The sequence below is a fragment of the Arvicanthis niloticus genome, chromosome 1 (genome assembly GCF_011762505.2).
Source record: "Arvicanthis niloticus isolate mArvNil1 chromosome 1, mArvNil1.pat.X, whole genome shotgun sequence".
NCBI classification, from domain to species: domain Eukaryota; kingdom Metazoa; phylum Chordata; class Mammalia; order Rodentia; family Muridae; genus Arvicanthis; species Arvicanthis niloticus.
Window position 1 is genome coordinate 95,320,675 of NC_047658.1, and position 16,416 is coordinate 95,337,090.

General features: G+C 49.9%; 2 protein-coding genes across 3 annotated transcripts; one reads left to right on the forward strand and one right to left on the reverse strand.

The window, feature by feature from the left end:
- Window positions 1-3,685: 3,685 nt before the first annotated feature.
- Window positions 3,686-7,295, reverse strand: LOC117710139 (uncharacterized). The gene has a single exon (XM_034504782.2). It carries the CDS (start codon window positions 7,293-7,295, stop codon window positions 6,309-6,311), a length of 987 nt encoding a protein of 328 aa, XP_034360673.1. The 3' UTR covers window positions 3,686-6,308.
- Window positions 7,296-8,004: 709 nt separating this feature from the next.
- On the forward strand, window positions 8,005-14,707 carry Armc5 (armadillo repeat containing 5). Of its 2 annotated transcripts, XM_076911270.1 has the most exons (7): window positions 8,005-8,467; window positions 9,801-9,908; window positions 10,002-10,788; window positions 12,231-12,727; window positions 13,405-13,537; window positions 13,632-14,362; window positions 14,439-14,707. In XM_076911270.1, the coding sequence occupies exons 1-7, from the start codon at window positions 8,005-8,007 to the stop codon at window positions 14,441-14,443; spliced, it is 2,724 nt and encodes a 907-aa protein (XP_076767385.1). In that variant the 3' UTR covers window positions 14,444-14,707. The 2 variants fall into 2 exon arrangements, with proteins under 2 accessions (XP_076767385.1, XP_034360660.1); XM_034504769.2 differs by having other exon boundaries at window positions 13,632-14,707.
- Window positions 14,708-16,416: the final 1,709 nt, after the last annotated feature.

Consider the following 16,416-nt stretch of genomic DNA (forward strand, 5'->3'; position numbering starts at 1 on the left):
TTCATGTATATGAATACACTGTAGCTGTCTTCAGACACACCAGAAGAGGACATCAGATCCCATTACAGATGATTGCGAGCTACTGTGTGGTTGCTGGGAATTGAACTCAGGACCTCTGGAAGAGCAGTCAGTGCTCTTAACCACTGAGCCATCTCACCAGCCCCAAGACCTAAGAACACCACCAAAATCAGGAAGTTAAATGCCATCAAAACTTTAGATTCTACTCCAGCTTTCCCAACTAACTTTAAAATCTTTGTCCTGGCAACAGGATCTAGGACCTGTTGCATTCATCACCATGTCTCTTTAGTCTTCACTATTCTAGAACAGTGGATCAGCTTTCTTTGATTGTTATTACCATAAAACCTCTTTATTACTGGGATGGTACTGATTGAAGACCTTTCAGAGCGAGGGAATATCCAAAGATAGGCATACAATGTGTATGTGCACGTGCATCACAAGTTATTTCTGTGTCTATACACTTACTGAAGCCCCTGTCTACTAATACCTTCAGTTCTAATCCTAAAAGCCACCTGGGTTTCTTCCTTTCCTTTATGTTTTCCTTTCCTGGAAGAAAACCATGACTTTCATTAGCTTTAATATACATGCTTATTTTATCAGTGGCCAGTTTAACAATCTCTTACTGCTTCTGCCATCCTTCCTTGGTTAATTCTCCCTTACCTATGCCAGCCCATCTGTCATGTGGATGAACACTCCTTTCACCTTGCTGTGTATTAGTATCTACACAAGATGATTAATTCTGTCTGCCATAGCTAAATACCCTTTGGTAAGGGAAAGAGAGGGAACTGGGAGTCAACAGGAAGAGATCTTTCTTTCCTTCTAACTTGCTATTCAAGGCAAGTTTGCTGGTTTAGAAACTAGATTTCATTTCATTCACTCTTTGATGCTACATTAGAGAGAGAGAGAGAGAGAGAGAGAGAGAGAGAGAGAGAGAGAGAGAGTGAGAGTGTATGTGTGTGAGTATGGGCTTGGGTGCATGAACTTGGAAGAGTCTGCTGTCTGAACAACCAGAGGCAAGGCCTCTTTCACTTCATTCCTGGAAAGCAGTGGATGTTAGTAAACCTAGAGGGGCCTCACATGGCAAGCAGGGCTTAAGTTTCTCTCTTGTAGCCTGTCACTTAGGTATCTTTTAGGATGTTAGAATCTGACATTGGTGAAGGGAGATAGATGGTGTGAGTGGGACCAATTGCAGAAAAGGAGTCTGGGGTTCAGGTGATGATTTCTGAGCTATGTACATTGGGATACCCATTATGGTTTCTTGTGGTCAATACTACAGGGAAATACTGTGAGCCTATGGGCCAAAACTGTTGCTCAGAACATCTTTTCATGCTGAATGGAAGTTTTCATTCCCACATTCTTCACAGTTATGGCCCCAAATGGAGCCTCCTCCTCTCTCCAACCTTTCAACTCTGAACAGCTGTGGTATAAGAGTGGTGTGGGTCTGGGGTTGAGGGAGGTAAGGGGCAACATGTCTATGACTGAATAGCTATGTTGGGGGAAGAAAGGAGACTCAAGACCCTTCTCAGGAGTCAGAAACAAAAGCCTGAGGTCCAAGCCCTAAGGCAGAATAACTTCTAATATACTCAGATCTTCATTATAGGATTTAGGTAGGAGATGGTGTAGTCCAACCTCTCCTTCCTGCTCCAGCCTATGTGGGTGTAAGATGCCCCCATAGGAGTTGTCAAAATGTTGGCGCCTTGACACCTCCTCAGCCTGCAGCTGTCAAGAAGCTGTCCACGGTGGCACATCTCCTTTCCTGCCTCAGCCTACACCTTCAATGAAGAACACTACTACAGGAGTTATAGCCATGGGAGCTGTCCACAGCAGCAGCACCTCCTCACCAGCCTCCCAAAGCAGCTCCACAGAAATGGCACCTCAGCAAAAGCTGCCTGTAGGTGGCTGGAGAGACTTCCCATCCTAACCCATGAACTGATGCAGTGAAAAGGGGTGAAAAAGCCAGCATTCCCTGAGCTCAGGATTTGAAATCCCACCAATCCTCAATCTGGAAATCTCTGCCCTGAAAAGCTCTGCCCCCTAAAAAATCCTACATAAGCCCCGCTGTTTGTCCAATTCCCTGTTGTCTGCTCCTGGGAGCAGAGGGCAGCCATCTCTGAATTCGTCCCTCCACACTGTAAACCTTCCAATAAGTCTCTTTTATGAGATTTGCTGCCTGGTGTGATTCTCTCATTGGAAGAAGCCAAGAAGCAATGAAGAAGCAAAGAAGTGGGACATAGCTCCTGAGCATAGGTGGGGATACCCTCCCCCTGGGAGCTGCAATGCCTCTATTGAGGCTTCCTCTCAGGGCTATGTGGCTTCTGTCCCATGCCATCAGCCCGGTGTCTCAGGATGTCTTCCCACTGGGATACCTTCTCCCTTCACAGCTGTGTCATTCCTGGCTTCTGAGTCCCAGGAGACCCTTCCATCCTAGCAGAAACACAGATGGCAACACCTTACATATGGCTGGCTGAAAACTCAGAGATCTGACTGATTGTCCCCAGGAGTATTGGGATAGAAGTATGTACCGCCATGTCTGACATGAAACTCTTTTGCTGGCCTTACATCTGCAAGGCCATCCATTCTGTTTCCAATTAGTCCCCGAATCTGAGCATGTCTGGAGATTTACTTATCTCCTACCTTGAAATTAAGAGCCCTGGGGCTCTCAGCTCTGCAGCTCCATGACTGAGGTAGGATATGGACATGTCTGCCCTAAGCCAGCCCACTCCCATCCTTTCCTCAAACTGGCTTTTCTCTCCCCTACTCCCCTAGGAAATTAATCCAAATCCTAAAGAGAAATTGTAAATCATGTGGCCTTTCTTCAGAGCTGTCTGCCCTAGGATGGGATTGTTGGGACTCAGCAGTGCCTTCTACAGTATGCGTAGGGGAATGATCTAAGAAGGGAGTAAGCATACCTCCCCAAAGTCCTGCCACACCAGATGAGCTTACAGATAATCCAGACTCCAACAGCCAGGCACAGCCACACTTATCACACAATATGTACCCCATCAGGATCACAAGGGACAACTTGATCCTAACACTTCAATCTAGATCTAGACAGGAGCCAGGCCATCCCAAGGGAAATGTTACCCTCTTCAAAATTCCCCGATTTACAAAGGCCCTCACAGAGTGCTTCTAGATTTGCTTGACTGCTGCAACAGCTCACTAAATTAACTTAGATTGACTCAGTTTAATACTTAGGGTTCAATACTTAGCCCTCCTAACAAAAGCACACAGGAGTTTGCCTTGCCGATCATATGTGGCCTGCCCATGTCCTCTTTCAGAAAGAGAAGGAAGCTTTAAGGGGTGATAACCTGGGTGGGAAGGTATGCAGGGAGATGGGCAGACTCAGAGGATGACAAGTCAGTCACTGAGCAGTGTTAGGGAATGGGAAGAAAGAAAATTAGTAGGGTGAGGATACAAATGGGTAAAGGGACATTTTGGTTTCATTCTGTGAAGAGTCCTTATTCATGATAGTGTTTGGGTATTATAAGCCCCAGTGGCTTCTGCAGGGTCAGATGAGTAATAAGAAGTCCTTGTGTTGAGTCGGAAATACAATAGGAATGATGGAATAGCCACTACTGAACAAACCATTGCTCTAAAGATCTTATGTTGGGTTGGCAATTAAGAATGCCTACAACTCTAGCAAAGGACTTGAGGTTGGTCCCCAGCATCAACATCAGGCTACCAATGCTTGTAATTCCAGTTCCAGGGAATCCAATCCCCTCTGGCCACCAGAGACATCCATATACACATGGTGCACACAAGTTTACATAGGCAGAACACATAAATACAAATGAATAAATCCTAAAAAGAAAAAGGATCAAACATCGGTGAATCTTCTCTTCAATTACATAAACAGAAAAGTAGAAATCTAAATTTGAATGTACAATTTGATTGAAATTTTCCATCAGTTTAAACAAACATAGACATGGCTAGACAAATGTTTGGCATTTCTGGCCTAAAGCTGGTCGAATGCTTAAGTAATGTTATCTGTTGGATCAAGCCTATTCCTCCTACTTTTGAGACCTATTTCTAGGTTCAGCCTGAAAGTTTGTTGCTGTTGCTATTGTTTTCCCTGCAATTAGAGAATAGGTCCAGAGATACCTACTATATAATGTGACAAGTTAGCTTTCAGTTCCCCCAGGAGATTTGGCTTTAATGCTAACCTGTGCGATATGCCTAACACATATATGCAGGTATGGGCATACCACTCACTGAATGTAACAGAGCCAAAGGCCAAATAGTAAGCAGTATAAACAGAACCAAACCATAACAACTACTTATTGAGTGCCAACTATGTATCTGCTATGATCAGATATTCAACTCAACACCCGCCCCCAGGTTGTGTTCTTTGAAGTACTGTTGATGGAAACACATCAAGAATTTATTTACTTACTTACTCCTGCTTGGAGTAAGGTTCCCTTACACAGTTTAAAGAGCCAGAGCTGTTCACGAGGTATCACCTAGGTCATGCCTTTCAGATTTACTCCAGGTGACAACCTATCTCCAATGCCAGCATCATTTACTGTTATTACTGTCCCATTGCCTTTATTGGGAAATAGGCTACTCCAGGAGTGTCTAGTTCATTTCTACAATCTTAGAAGGTGATCCATGAATTGTCATGATGCTTTCTGAATGATACAATCAGCAGGATTCCAGATTTGAGAACTGAGGCTTACTAAGCCATTCCCCTAACCAGGGATTTCATGAAAGTAGGTATATCCATGGAATATTTACAGCCTGGTGAGGTAGACTGCACATTTCACAGATGAAGAAACTAAGAGCCAGAAAAAAATAATGAGTCACACAACTAGAGACAAACCTAGTCACTTAGAAACTGAGGCTGGTTAACCTGATACTCTTCCTCTTTTAGCCTCTTACTCTATATAGACACAGTTCTAGATACAGCAAGCTTGATAAATGGCAGCAAAATTGGGGGGCAGGGGGCCTGGAGTCTGCAGTTAAGGATGAATGGACTGTCACAAAAGGTTGAGGAGACACTTGTATGCATGTGGTGCACACAAGTGCACATCTCGGGAAAACAAGCAGTCCCTCATTGCTCAGACTCTGCTAGGATCAAAGACTATGTGGTGCTCTGGGAAACCTCGTGACTCCCATGTATAATGCTAGCAGAAGTACATGTGTGGGCAACCTCTTCTATATCAGACAAGAAGGCCACACTGAATCTCCAAAGTCCAGAAGTCGTCACTACTCTTCCACTGATGAGAGTAAGGAAAGGAGGGTGAGGAGGTCAGGAGGATTTTTAAGGAAAGGGATTGAAGACTAGAAAAGAACCAGATGACAAATCTTGGGCCTTTGCCCCTGCCTAGAAATACCATAAAGTATCCTGAACTCAACGTCTGTTTCTTTGTTTCTACCTTAGTCTCCACCACCCTAGTGTAAACAGCAAAGACAGTTAATCAGTGGTGAAGAGTTTGTTAAATGAGATCCTATACCCAGAGTTTATGTAACAATCCCAAGGTCAAATTCTCCAGTCCTTTTGCTAGAACATATCCTTTTATCAACCCCCCTGGTCCTCCAACCTCTGGCTACTGTAGTCCTCACATGGACTTTGCCTTGCTTATAATCCTCTTCCTCCAGAGAAAAAGTAGTTGTTGCTTTTGTTATGGTTAGCCTATCTCCAGCTGAGGCAAGAGCTATGTGGTTTTGAGCACCTAAAAACTTCCCTCTAGCTAATGGAGATTCTGAATGAAATCTCAGAGAACAGGACTTGTGTGTGTGTTTGTTTAAATCTTGTTTCTCTGAAGGTAGACAGAGCTGTAGTGCTGTTTGTCTGGCCTATGGCTACTCAACCCAGATGCCATTTGTGAGCCCTATTACTTAAGTCACCTTAGGGATGCAGAAAAGAGGTCTGCTAAAAAACAAACAAACAAACAAAAACAAAAAACCTGGTCCCTTCAGGCTTCTCAGGACTGAACAAAAAACAGAGACAAAGTTTGGACTAAAATTGAAGCCAGGGATAACTGCAGAAGCTCTCATTTTGGAACATCCATTGATGCTAGACAAGGTTAAGAGTTATAGGCAAAGGCTTTGCCATATTATGGGCAGATGGAGATGTTCTTGCTAATGTGGGTCACTTGGTAGAATAGCAAGTGGGAAATCTGACTGAAGCTCTTGGCAAACTTCCTGCAAATGTAAGGATTTTGCCTGTGTGCATATGCTGGTGTTGTCCACAAAATACTAGCTGCAATCAGGAAACTTCTAGGGTTTCTTGCCCATGTGTGAACGTTGATGGAGCTGCAGGGTAAGATATCTGCCACATTCTGTAAAGGTCACTTGCTCAAGTGGATGCGCTGGTGTTCAGTGAACATGGTGATCTCACTAAAGCCACGTCCACATTCAAGACACCTGAAGGGTGGTTCTCCATTGTGAGTGCGCTGGTGCCTTAGGCAGTTTGAACTGTTGGTGAAGTTCTTGCCACACTCACAGCAATTGTAGGGCTTCTCACCCGTGTGTGAACGCTGGTGTTCCAGCAGATAGGAACTGCGCCCAAAGCTGTCTCCACACCAGGCACAGAAGTAGGGTTTCTCACCTGTGTGACAGCGCTGGTGCTGTAAAAGGTTAGAGCTCAGGCTGAAACTCTTGCCACAGAGTCCACATCGGTAGGGTTTCTCACCAGTGTGAGTACGCTGGTGCTGGATCAGGTTGGAGCTAACCCTGAAAGTCTTACCACACTCAGCACAAGCATAGGGCTTTTCCCCAGTGTGTACCCGCTGGTGTTTTGCTAGGTCTGCACTGCGACCAAAGGCCTCTCCGCACTCCATGCACTTATGAGGCCGGAGACCTGAGTGAGAACGCCGGTGTTTAGTGAGATTAGAGCTGAGGCTGAAGCAACGACCACATTCTGGGCAGGGGTATGGTTTTTCACCGGTGTGAACTCTGTAATGCTTAACCAGATCTGAGCCACGCCGGAAGCTTTTGTCACACTCTGGACAGCTGTAAGGTCGGTCACACCCATGGCTGCTTTGATGGTGAATGAGGTCAGAGAGGCTGGGTACAGCCAGCCCACAATTCCTGCACTTGAAAGCTTTGGGACCTGCAGGATCACTGGCTTCTTCCTGGGGGCCAGAGCCTGACCTACATAAGTACTGCAGGTCCAGCAATTTTTCCTCGGGGGCTGGTTGTTCCGGCCGCGCCAGGAGGGGGCGCTCATGTAGCATGGCCTCGCGATCCAGGGGCGACCTGGGGGCTCTCGGGAATTTTGATGTCGGGTTCTCCAGCAGCTTCGCCCCATCTAGATTCTCCCTGGTCATCTCCATTGCGACCGAAAAGCGCTCGGTTTCCTAAATGTCACCCGTCTAACTCATCAGCACAGTTGGAGAAAGGGGCACTGGAGGCTTGGAGGCTAGCACCGGAAACGGAAAGGTCTCCAAGCTCGAGAGACTCTAGGAAGCAGGAGCGAACTTTCCCGGTAGGTTTAACTCTTTCATTCGCTTAGCGAGACCTTTCTGCTGGGAACTTAGCACTTTTAAAACGCCTTGGGGTTCTGCAAGTCGGTCAGTGTGGTTTTCGGGGCCATTGATCAATCACCTCGCTTGAGAGTTGTCAAGACAATCTGAACGTCGCTGACAAGGACGTTCCGGGAGCGAAGTAGCTAAGTCACATTGGGGAGCAAAGGCAGCACTAAGACACCACAGCGGGGCGTCTGATTCTAGGAGCAACAGCTCACTCTTCGGCCCTGGGAGGAGTTTCTCACCCACCTAAACTGCACAAAGCTTGGCGCCGACTACATATCCCAGCATGCACCGCACGCGCCTCTTACTTTCACACAGATAAATACCATTCTCGCCATATCTTCTGCGACTGTGCAAGTACCCGAGTTCCAGAATCTAGAACTTCAACTTCCGACTCGCAAGATAACTGCGGCGGCGCTATTCAGAGGAGCAGCCTGGCCACGCCCCCCTCTTCCAGTTCCGCTCTCTCAGAGTACCGGCGAGACGCGGGGCGGAGCCTTAGGCCCGGGCCAAGATGGCGGCTGCGAGACCGGCCCTTACGGACTCGCTCTCGTTTTGCCTCGCGCAACTCACGGCGGCGGCCGGGGAGGGGCCAGGTGGGGGAAAGGACCCAGCTACCAACGAGACACCCCTGGGCCGCGCGCTCTTAGCTCTTCGCACGCGCCACATCAAGGCAGCAGAGGGAATTGAGCGCTTCCGGGCACGCGGCGGGCTCCGCCCCCTTCTCGCCCTGCTACGCCGAACGGCTGCTGCGGGCCCCGCCCCGTCCCAAGCAGCTTCTGGCTCCGCCCCTTCGTCGGTTGCGTCAGCTGGTTCTTCCCCTGGCCACGCCCCCGCTGCCGAGTCGCCTTTGACGTCTTCGTCGCCAATGCGCCTGCGCAAGACGCTGGATTTGGCGCTCAGCATTCTAGCCAACTGCTGCACGGAAGGGGCGTGCCGGGCTGAAGTGCGTAGACTTGGAGGCATTCTCTCTTTGGGTAAGTGCTCCGCCCCCACTTAGAAAGGTTCCAACCCACAGGACCTGTGTTGTTCTTACTTTATGTCAGGCCCCTGAGTACATGCTTTGTGATGGTGCAGCGCCACTCATCTCCTCAGGTGTAATGCTATGTGATGTCACCGCTCTCTTTATAAATTATACCTGGACCTGCCCAGACCAGAACTTGGTACTGGCTCCTGCCTCACTTTTGAGCAAGTGGTTTATGCTTTCTATTCTTGGTGCTTCTTGTGGACAGTACTTACTACTGTGTCCGTCCCTGTGCAAGGCTTCACATGGATGAGCAGGAGGCCAGAAAGTGTAATTTTAAAAGTTCAGAAAATGGACTTAGAAAGTGGTGCTGTCAGACATACCAATCAAATCACCCAGCCCCTCCAAAGCTAGAATTCTTTGTGTAATAACAATAATGGCTACCCGGCAGGATTGAAGTTGAGAATAAAATGAAATTCAAATGTAGAATGCCCACACTCCAAGCATAGGTAGGTACTTAAACCCACACAGAACAAATTCCAGCAAAGGATAAGCCTTTCTGTGTACCGGCTGATTTGGCGCCTCCTCATGGTAATGATGGGAACAGAGTTGGGTAATTGCCTGTCCTCTGATAGTATCTCAGTTTTGACAAAAATCTTAATTTTTATATTGTAACTTGCATAGAATGCAAGTAATGTGTTTGAAAGTAGGCTTGACAGAATGCCAAGTTCTCTCTAACCTTGCCCACTGTGCTGGGCAGTATTACCTGTTGATTGGTAGGGAATAAAAGTTGACTTGGTTCAAACCAAGTTACCTGGATTACATGACAGCTTCAGCCGCTCTTCCTGCCCTATCCCTTTCTCTGGTGATACCCTACTGCCTCAGTTGCCAGACAGTGTTGTGTCATTCCCCTTAAAGCCCTTTTGTGGCTTCTGCGGCCTTCACGTTTATATTTTGAATCCTTGGACAGACATTTGAGGGGCTTTGTGAAGTCCTAGAACAGACACTATCCCCTGGAGCATTTGGAAAAGCTGCTTCAAACCTGAGGTGCTCCAGCCTTTCCATTTACCATCCCTCTGGCAAACATCCATTCAGTCCTTCCTCCGGCTCTTTCTCACCTTTTCACATCTTCTGAAGACCTTCCCTAACCCTCATCTCTCATTCCTCTCATTCCTCTCTCTCCCTCTTCACTCTCTCTTTGCGATGTTGGGAATTGGCTCAGGGTTTGGGACAAGCTAGACAAGCACTCTGCCTCTGACCTCAGTCCCCAAACATTTACCACACTCTTGCTTTGGATGATTCGAGATAAAGAGTAGAGCCCTCAAGAAGACAGACTGTCTTTGCAGTGACCATTCTTCAGTGTATGAAGACAGACAGCATCCAGAACCGAACAGCCCGTGCTCTGGGGAACCTAGCCATGGAGCCTGAGAGCTGCAGGGACATCCACTCTGCTGGTGAGAGCCTGTGAGAGCGGGGTAGGCTGAGATTCGCTGTGGGACCTGGATGTCTACCCTTGCTCATTATGTATCTTCCTCTTCCTCTCTTAGGTGCTGTTCCCTTTCTTGTTGAGAGCCTTACTGCCTGCCAGGACTCACAGTGCCTACAGAGCATAATTCGTGCCCTCCGCAACTTGGCAGACTCACCCCAGCACCGCCTAGCCCTAGCACAGCAAGGAGCAGTGCGGCCACTGGCTGAACTCCTGGCTACTGCCCCAGACCCCGCACTGACCTCAGCCCTAGTCCGTGCTCTCTTGGAACTCAGCCGAGGCTGCTCCCGGGCCTGTGCTGAGCAGCTAAGTCTGGGTGGGGGACTGGGCCCACTTGTCAGCCTGGCTTCTCACCCTAAACGGGCAATCCGTGAGGCAGCCATCCTGATCCTTGCCAATCTGTGTGCTCAGGGCCTGGTGCGGCCTGCACTGGGCAATGCTGGTGGCGTGGAGGTGTTACTAGGTGAGCTGAGGCGGCGACGGGGTCCCAGTGGGAGCAGCTCAGCTTCCCAGCAGCCCCTGGTGCGGGCTGTGTGCCTCTTATGCCGGGAAGCCATCAACCGGGCTCGGCTTCGGGACGCTGGTGGTTTGGAGCTGCTGATGGGTCTATTGCAGGACCCTGGTGCCAGTGCCTGGCACCCACGTGTCGTGGCTGCCCTTGTAGGCTTCCTTTATGATACTGGGGCCTTGGGCAAGTTACAGGCTCTGGGACTTGTACCTCTTCTGGCCAGGCAGCTCTGTGGCGAAGCTGGTGAAGAGGAAGAGGAAGGAGTAGAAGCTGCTTCCTGGGACTTCCCTGAGGAACGAACCTCTGGGCAGACAGAGGGAGGAAGCTTCCGAAGTCTCAGGTAAGTCCTCATCTCAGGGCCTGGGGATGGATGGTGCTCTGGGGAGGGAGTTTGTCTGCTACAGCCATATTCCTCACCTCTGCCTCTGTTCTGTCATAAGACGTTTACCAACACTGGTTCTTGAATCTCTGCTCTCCTCTAATATGACTTAGATCTGCCATCTGACCTTGGCCCCACCCCATCATCCAGAACTCTGGGCCCTATACAAGTTGATTGGAGGTGGCATGTGTCCTGCTTGCAGTGGTATGCTGTGGAGCCCCAAGTCAGTCAGTCAGTCAGTCTGTCTGTCTATCTATCTATCTATCTATCTATCTATCTATCTATCTATCTATCTATTGTGGTGTTTTACTATGGAGTCTAGGCTGCCTGTCTCTCACTATATAGCCCAGGCTTTCCTTGAACTTGGAGCTCTCCTGCCTGTCTTAGCCTCTAGAGAAGTTCTTATTCTATTACCATCACCAAAACATAACTAGTTGACCTCTCTGAGCCACTGACTTCTTGTGTGTGCAATGGAGAATAACAGCATATGTACCCACAGGGTCATTGCAAAGACTGTCCCTTACTTAGCTCCCAACTGTGGTCAATAAATGTCAGTCTTGTGAGCTGACCTCATCTCCACTCTCTCGCTCCCTAGCCAGTGCCATCTGCGAGCCTCTATGTCCAGAGCAGTCTTCCTCCGTGTGCCTTCACCTCTCCTTCCGTGCCCTTGGTTGCTCTTCTCTGTCTAGAATACTCTTCCTCCTCAGGTTTTCATTTCTCACCTCCTTGGCGTCTGCTCGGTTCTTACGGTCTCTGTAAGGAGTCACGATTGCTGTCATAGTTCCTGGCTCACCTCCTCTGCTCTCTGTACCCCTTTCCCTCCTGCTCCCAGCCCGCACCACAGACTTCACAGCACATACCATGAAAGGTTTGTTCTGTTTTGTTTACACAGGGGCTTCACTGTAGCCTAAGCTGATCTTACACTTATCCTGCGTCAGCCCTGAGTGCCAGGGTCACAGGCACAAAGTACTGCATACCTGCCCAGACCAGTTGCTTTATGACCGGTGCTGCTTCTCCTCAGCAGATCATAAACTCTGGGAATAACGTTTTGTTTTTTGGTTTCTTGAGCACCTGAAGCTGGACTTGGCACGTGGTAGACACTAGTAATTCTGAGGGAGGTGTGGCCCCACCTCAGTTTTGGGTCCTCCCTCTTTGCACACCTTTCTTTCTCAGAGCTGTCACCTTTCTCATCGTCTTTTCTTCCCCTCTCTTCCCTTTCTTCTCTCTCTCTCTCTCCCATCTGTCTGCTTTTCTTTTCCTGTTTTGATACAGCATCGCACTAGGCTGTCCTGGAACTCACTCTCCCAGGCTTGCCTTGATCTTGTGACGCAGGACCATCTTTTTGATTATGCTTCCTTGCCTTGGCTCTGGGTTCAGACTCCTTTTCTTCCTGTCCTCTGTAGGTTGTGGCTGATTTCTGAGGGTTATGCAGCAGGCCCTGGAGATATCTCCCCAGATTGGTCTCCTGAGCGTTGTCCGATGCCAGAGCCATCTGAGTCAGTCAGTCCTACCCCTGGCCAGACCTCAATGTCGACACCCCGCACACTTCGCAAACCTGGCCGTATCCCTGCTGCCACTACTGAGGAGCCTTGGGGCCAAGAGGGGCCAGCACTGTTGCTGTTGTCACGATTCTCCCAGGCTCCTGACCCAAGTGGCGCTCTAGTGACTGGTCCAGCACTGTGTGGCCTGTTGGCCTATGTGACAGGTGCACCAGGACCGCCAAACCCACGTGCACTCCGTATCTTGGCACGCCTCACCTGTAACCCTGCGTGCCTTGAGGCCTTTGTGCGCAGTTACGGTGCAGCACTGCTGCGTGCCTGGCTGGTACTTGGTGTCTCACCCGATGACTGGCCTGTGCCACATGCCCGGCCTGTACACCGAAGCCAGCACCGAGAGCTGGGTATGTTTCCCCTATCCCTACCCACGTGAAAGGCCCATTTCCTCCCATACCTTTTGTGGACCTAGAACCTCTCCTTCCTACTCACTTGCCAACTGTCTCCAGCCTACCATCTAGGCTGCTCAGCCCCTGGGCATTGAGGGTTTGAGGGCCCTGGAAGGCAGGGAACATTCCCTTCTGATCCATAGCCCTGGAATACAGAGAGTTCTGTTCTGTCCTTTCCCCAAACCTTGGGGCTGAGGTAACCTGGTACCAGGTTTGGCTCCTAGAACCCTACAGTCTGACCTTTCTGCATTTCTTTACCCACTCTATTCTTGGCTCTGTACTGTCTTGGGCACACTCATTTATGTCCGCAGACCAAGGCACCATGTCCTTTCAGGCTCCACTGCCATGTGCACATTTGCGTCTTAGGAGTGCGCTGTCTTCCGTGCCTGACTGTAGGCTGCTTCCGTCTTTGAGGGCCCAGATCTGCAGCCTGATATCCACGTTTCTGTTCTCACCCTTGATTTTTAGTTCCTCACAACCTAAGCCTGTCCTCGGCCAGCGCTCATCATGCTCCTCTGTTGATGTCTTACTGAGGTTTACGCTCCCTCTTTTACGGACTCAGAGTCCTGTCTTGCCCATAGCACTCTGATCTTTAACCCTGACTCCACGCTGACCTGTTGTGCCTGTCCCTGCAGGTGAGATGCTGCTGCAGAACCTGACTGTTCAGGCTGAGTCCCCCTTTGGAGTAGGCGCCCTCACCCACCTGCTGCTCTCTGGGAGTCCCGAGGACCGGGTAGCCTGTGCTCTGACCCTACCCTTCATCTGCCGGTGAGGGGGAATGGGTGCCTTGCAGGGATTGTGAGCTAGATGGCAACTCTCCAGCCCTGCCCTTAGCCTGCTGAAAGACCCCTGTTTCCCACAGGAAGCCAACTCTGTGGCGCCGCTTACTTCTGGACCAGGGTGGCCTCCGCCTTCTTCTCACTGCTCTGACTCAGCCAGCTCCACACCCACTCTTCCTCTTCTTTGCAGCAGATTCCCTGTCCTGTCTCCAAGGCCTGGTGTCTCCCACTGCAAGCCCAGTCCCTTTACCTGCCCTGCCCTTGGAACTGGACTCACCCTCCCCTTGCCTCTATGAACCTCTGTTGGGTCCAGCCCCTGCCCCAGCTCCTGACCTACACTTCATTCTGGATTCAGGCCTACAGCTCCCTGCTCAGCGGGCTGCTTCAGCTGCTGCCTCCCCTTTCTTCCGGGCCCTGCTATCCGGCAGCTTTGCTGAAGCCCAGATGGATTTGGTGCCACTTAGAGGCCTGTCCCCTAGCGCAGCGTGGCCTGTCTTACATCATTTGCATGGCTGCCGGGGCTGTGGGGCCGCTCTGGGTCCTATACCCCCACCTGGACAGCCCCTGCTGGGCTCCAAGGCTGAGGAAGCTCTAGAAGCTGCTGGCCGATTCTTGTTGCCTGCACTGGAGGAAGAGCTAGAGGAAGCTGTTGGCCGCATCCACTTGAGTCCCCGGGGTGGCCCGGAGTCAGTGGGTGAGGTGTTCCGCCTAGGCCGGCCCCGGCTGGCTGCTCACTGTGCACGCTGGACACTAGAACCAGGGCAGTGCCCAAGAAAACGGGCCCTGGCCCTTACGGGGCTCGTGGAAGCGGCAGGTGAGGAGGCAGGGCCCCTCTCTGAGGCATTGCTGGCTGTGGTGATGGGGATTGAGTCATAGTGCCTATGCCCTAGGCTAAACTATTGGCATTGCTGAGAGAGGACCCAAGGGATGAGTTGGCTGTAAAGGAGGCTTCTCTGGGCATGAGAGAAGACTGCAGAAGGAGCTATCCTCAGGGACTGAAGAGAAAATGGAACTGAATCCCAGGATGAAGATCTAAAGATCCACAACTAAAAAGCCAATACCAGAGTCTGTGCAGGAGTCCAAGTGACAGCTCAGGCCCAGGGTCTGGCCTGACTCAGCACTATGGTATTGAAATTAAAAACCTGAGATTTAAACACTGCTGTTGTGTGGTGCTTCTGCTTGCTTTCTACCTGGGGATACCCTACCCATTTACCTGCTGAGAGCTCCATGCTTTGACATGGGCCATCCTTGGCTTTAAGAGTTCAATAAATCATCGCTGGGTTACTACAGACCTGGGGCATGGTGGGTTTTCTCAAGGATGGAGTTTTGAGCCCCATGGGAGGCTTTCTTTTTTTTTTTTTTTTTTTTTTTTTTTTTACTCCTCATTGCTTAGACACAGCCACCCCGTCTAAATGTAGAACCTGGCCAGGGTTAAGAGGTTTGGCTTTTGGCTGAGGACAAGTGTGGCAGCAAGTCGGAACACTCTGCCTCTGAATGTAGGTATGTGCAGGCCATGGCTCCTATGTGGAAGGGCCAACTTGAAGGAGTTTGTCCTCTGCTTCCATCATCCGGTCCCAGGGACCAGACTCAAGGAACCTGGCTTGGCAGAAAGTAGTTTACTTGCTGAGCCATCTTACTGGTCCAAGCCAGTTAAATGTCAACTGCTTAGTGGGAAGCCTACTAAGTTCTTAGGGGTTCTGAGGCCTGTTTTTAGTCATATTCAGAAAAAGCCCCTTTACTGGCACACAGGTGAAGGAAGGGTCTCCATTGCTGGGCTCTCAGAGCCCTGGATTAAGCCTGCCAGGGTCTGGGCATTTCAGAAAGGTGAGGTAAGTGGTTCTTGCTGACCCTGAGCTTGGGGTTCAAATTTCTGCTTTACGTTGTGTATTAAGGTATGGTGGCACATGCCTTTAATCCCAGCATGCAAGTGCATCTCTTATGAGTTCCAGGACAGTTCCATACTGAGATCCTAACTTTAAAAAATGTCCTTATGCCTGGTCCCTTTCTGGTTGATTTAGGCTGGCATGGAGGGCTTCAGTATTTTTACCAAACTTGCCAGGTTCTGACTTGCTCCAGAGTTGAGGCCCCATATTCTGTGGCTTAGATCTGACCTCCAGTATGGCAGTTAGACAGCAGACATCTGTCCATACCCATCTCCAGGTACAGCTGTGGCTGGTCTGTGTTGCTTTCTTCTCTTTCATCAGTACCTTGGGAAGGGGTTATTTTGTAATGGGCTCTGGTCACCTCCATGTTAGGAATGGGTTTTGTTTCACAAGTGTCTGGGGTTTGTCATCCTGGGAATTTACGTGGGGTTTAGGTCTGAGGTTTGCTTTCCCTGTTCTGTGTATCTATTTCCAGGTCTGTCTTACAGGGAAGTCCTGCCTTACAGTCTAGATCACTGTGTGAGACCATTTCTCAGTATGTATGCCTCCTCCTGCCGTTCTGCTGGCAGTCAAAACCTGTTATCTGAGAGCTCCTTAGAATGTCACTCCCGCCTCTAACAAAATTCTGCAAGTCTTTTTAAAATACCCAGGGTGCGAGTGGGGCCCTACCTTGAACTCTGCTGGCTTTTGGGAGGTGTGGGCTTGGAGCCCTCCGTTTATGAGACTCCTTAGGCAGGAGCTATGGAAGAACCACTCTAACTTGGCTTTAGTTTCAGGGACTCTGCCGCTGAGGCAAAGGCTGGGGTGTGGCCTCCTCTGAGCAGAGCCAGAAAGCTGGATTGGGTGGGCCCTAGTGCTGTCTTTCTTCATGTCCCAATGCTCCCCCTCCATCGCTCCCCCTGACTGTATCCTAGCGGGTCCCGGCTTCCATACATGGTCACGGCCCTGCTTCTAACTCCCTGACGTCCCCCCCCCCCCCCCCCGT

Excerpts from the sequence above, each read along its gene's own strand:
- Armc5 (XM_034504769.2), top strand. The coding sequence starts at position 8,005 with ATGGCGGCTGCGAGACCGGCCCTTACGGACTCGCTCTCGTTTTGCCTC. Across the intron at positions 8,468-9,800 it reads TGGAGGCATTCTCTCTTTGG|TGACCATTCTTCAGTGTATG; the intron begins GTAAGTGCTCCG and ends CTGTCTTTGCAG. Across the intron at positions 13,538-13,631 it reads ACCCTACCCTTCATCTGCCG|GAAGCCAACTCTGTGGCGCC; the intron begins GTGAGGGGGAAT and ends TGTTTCCCACAG.
- LOC117710139 (XM_034504782.2), bottom strand. The coding sequence starts at position 7,295 with ATGGAGATGACCAGGGAGAATCTAGATGGGGCGAAGCTGCTGGAGAAC.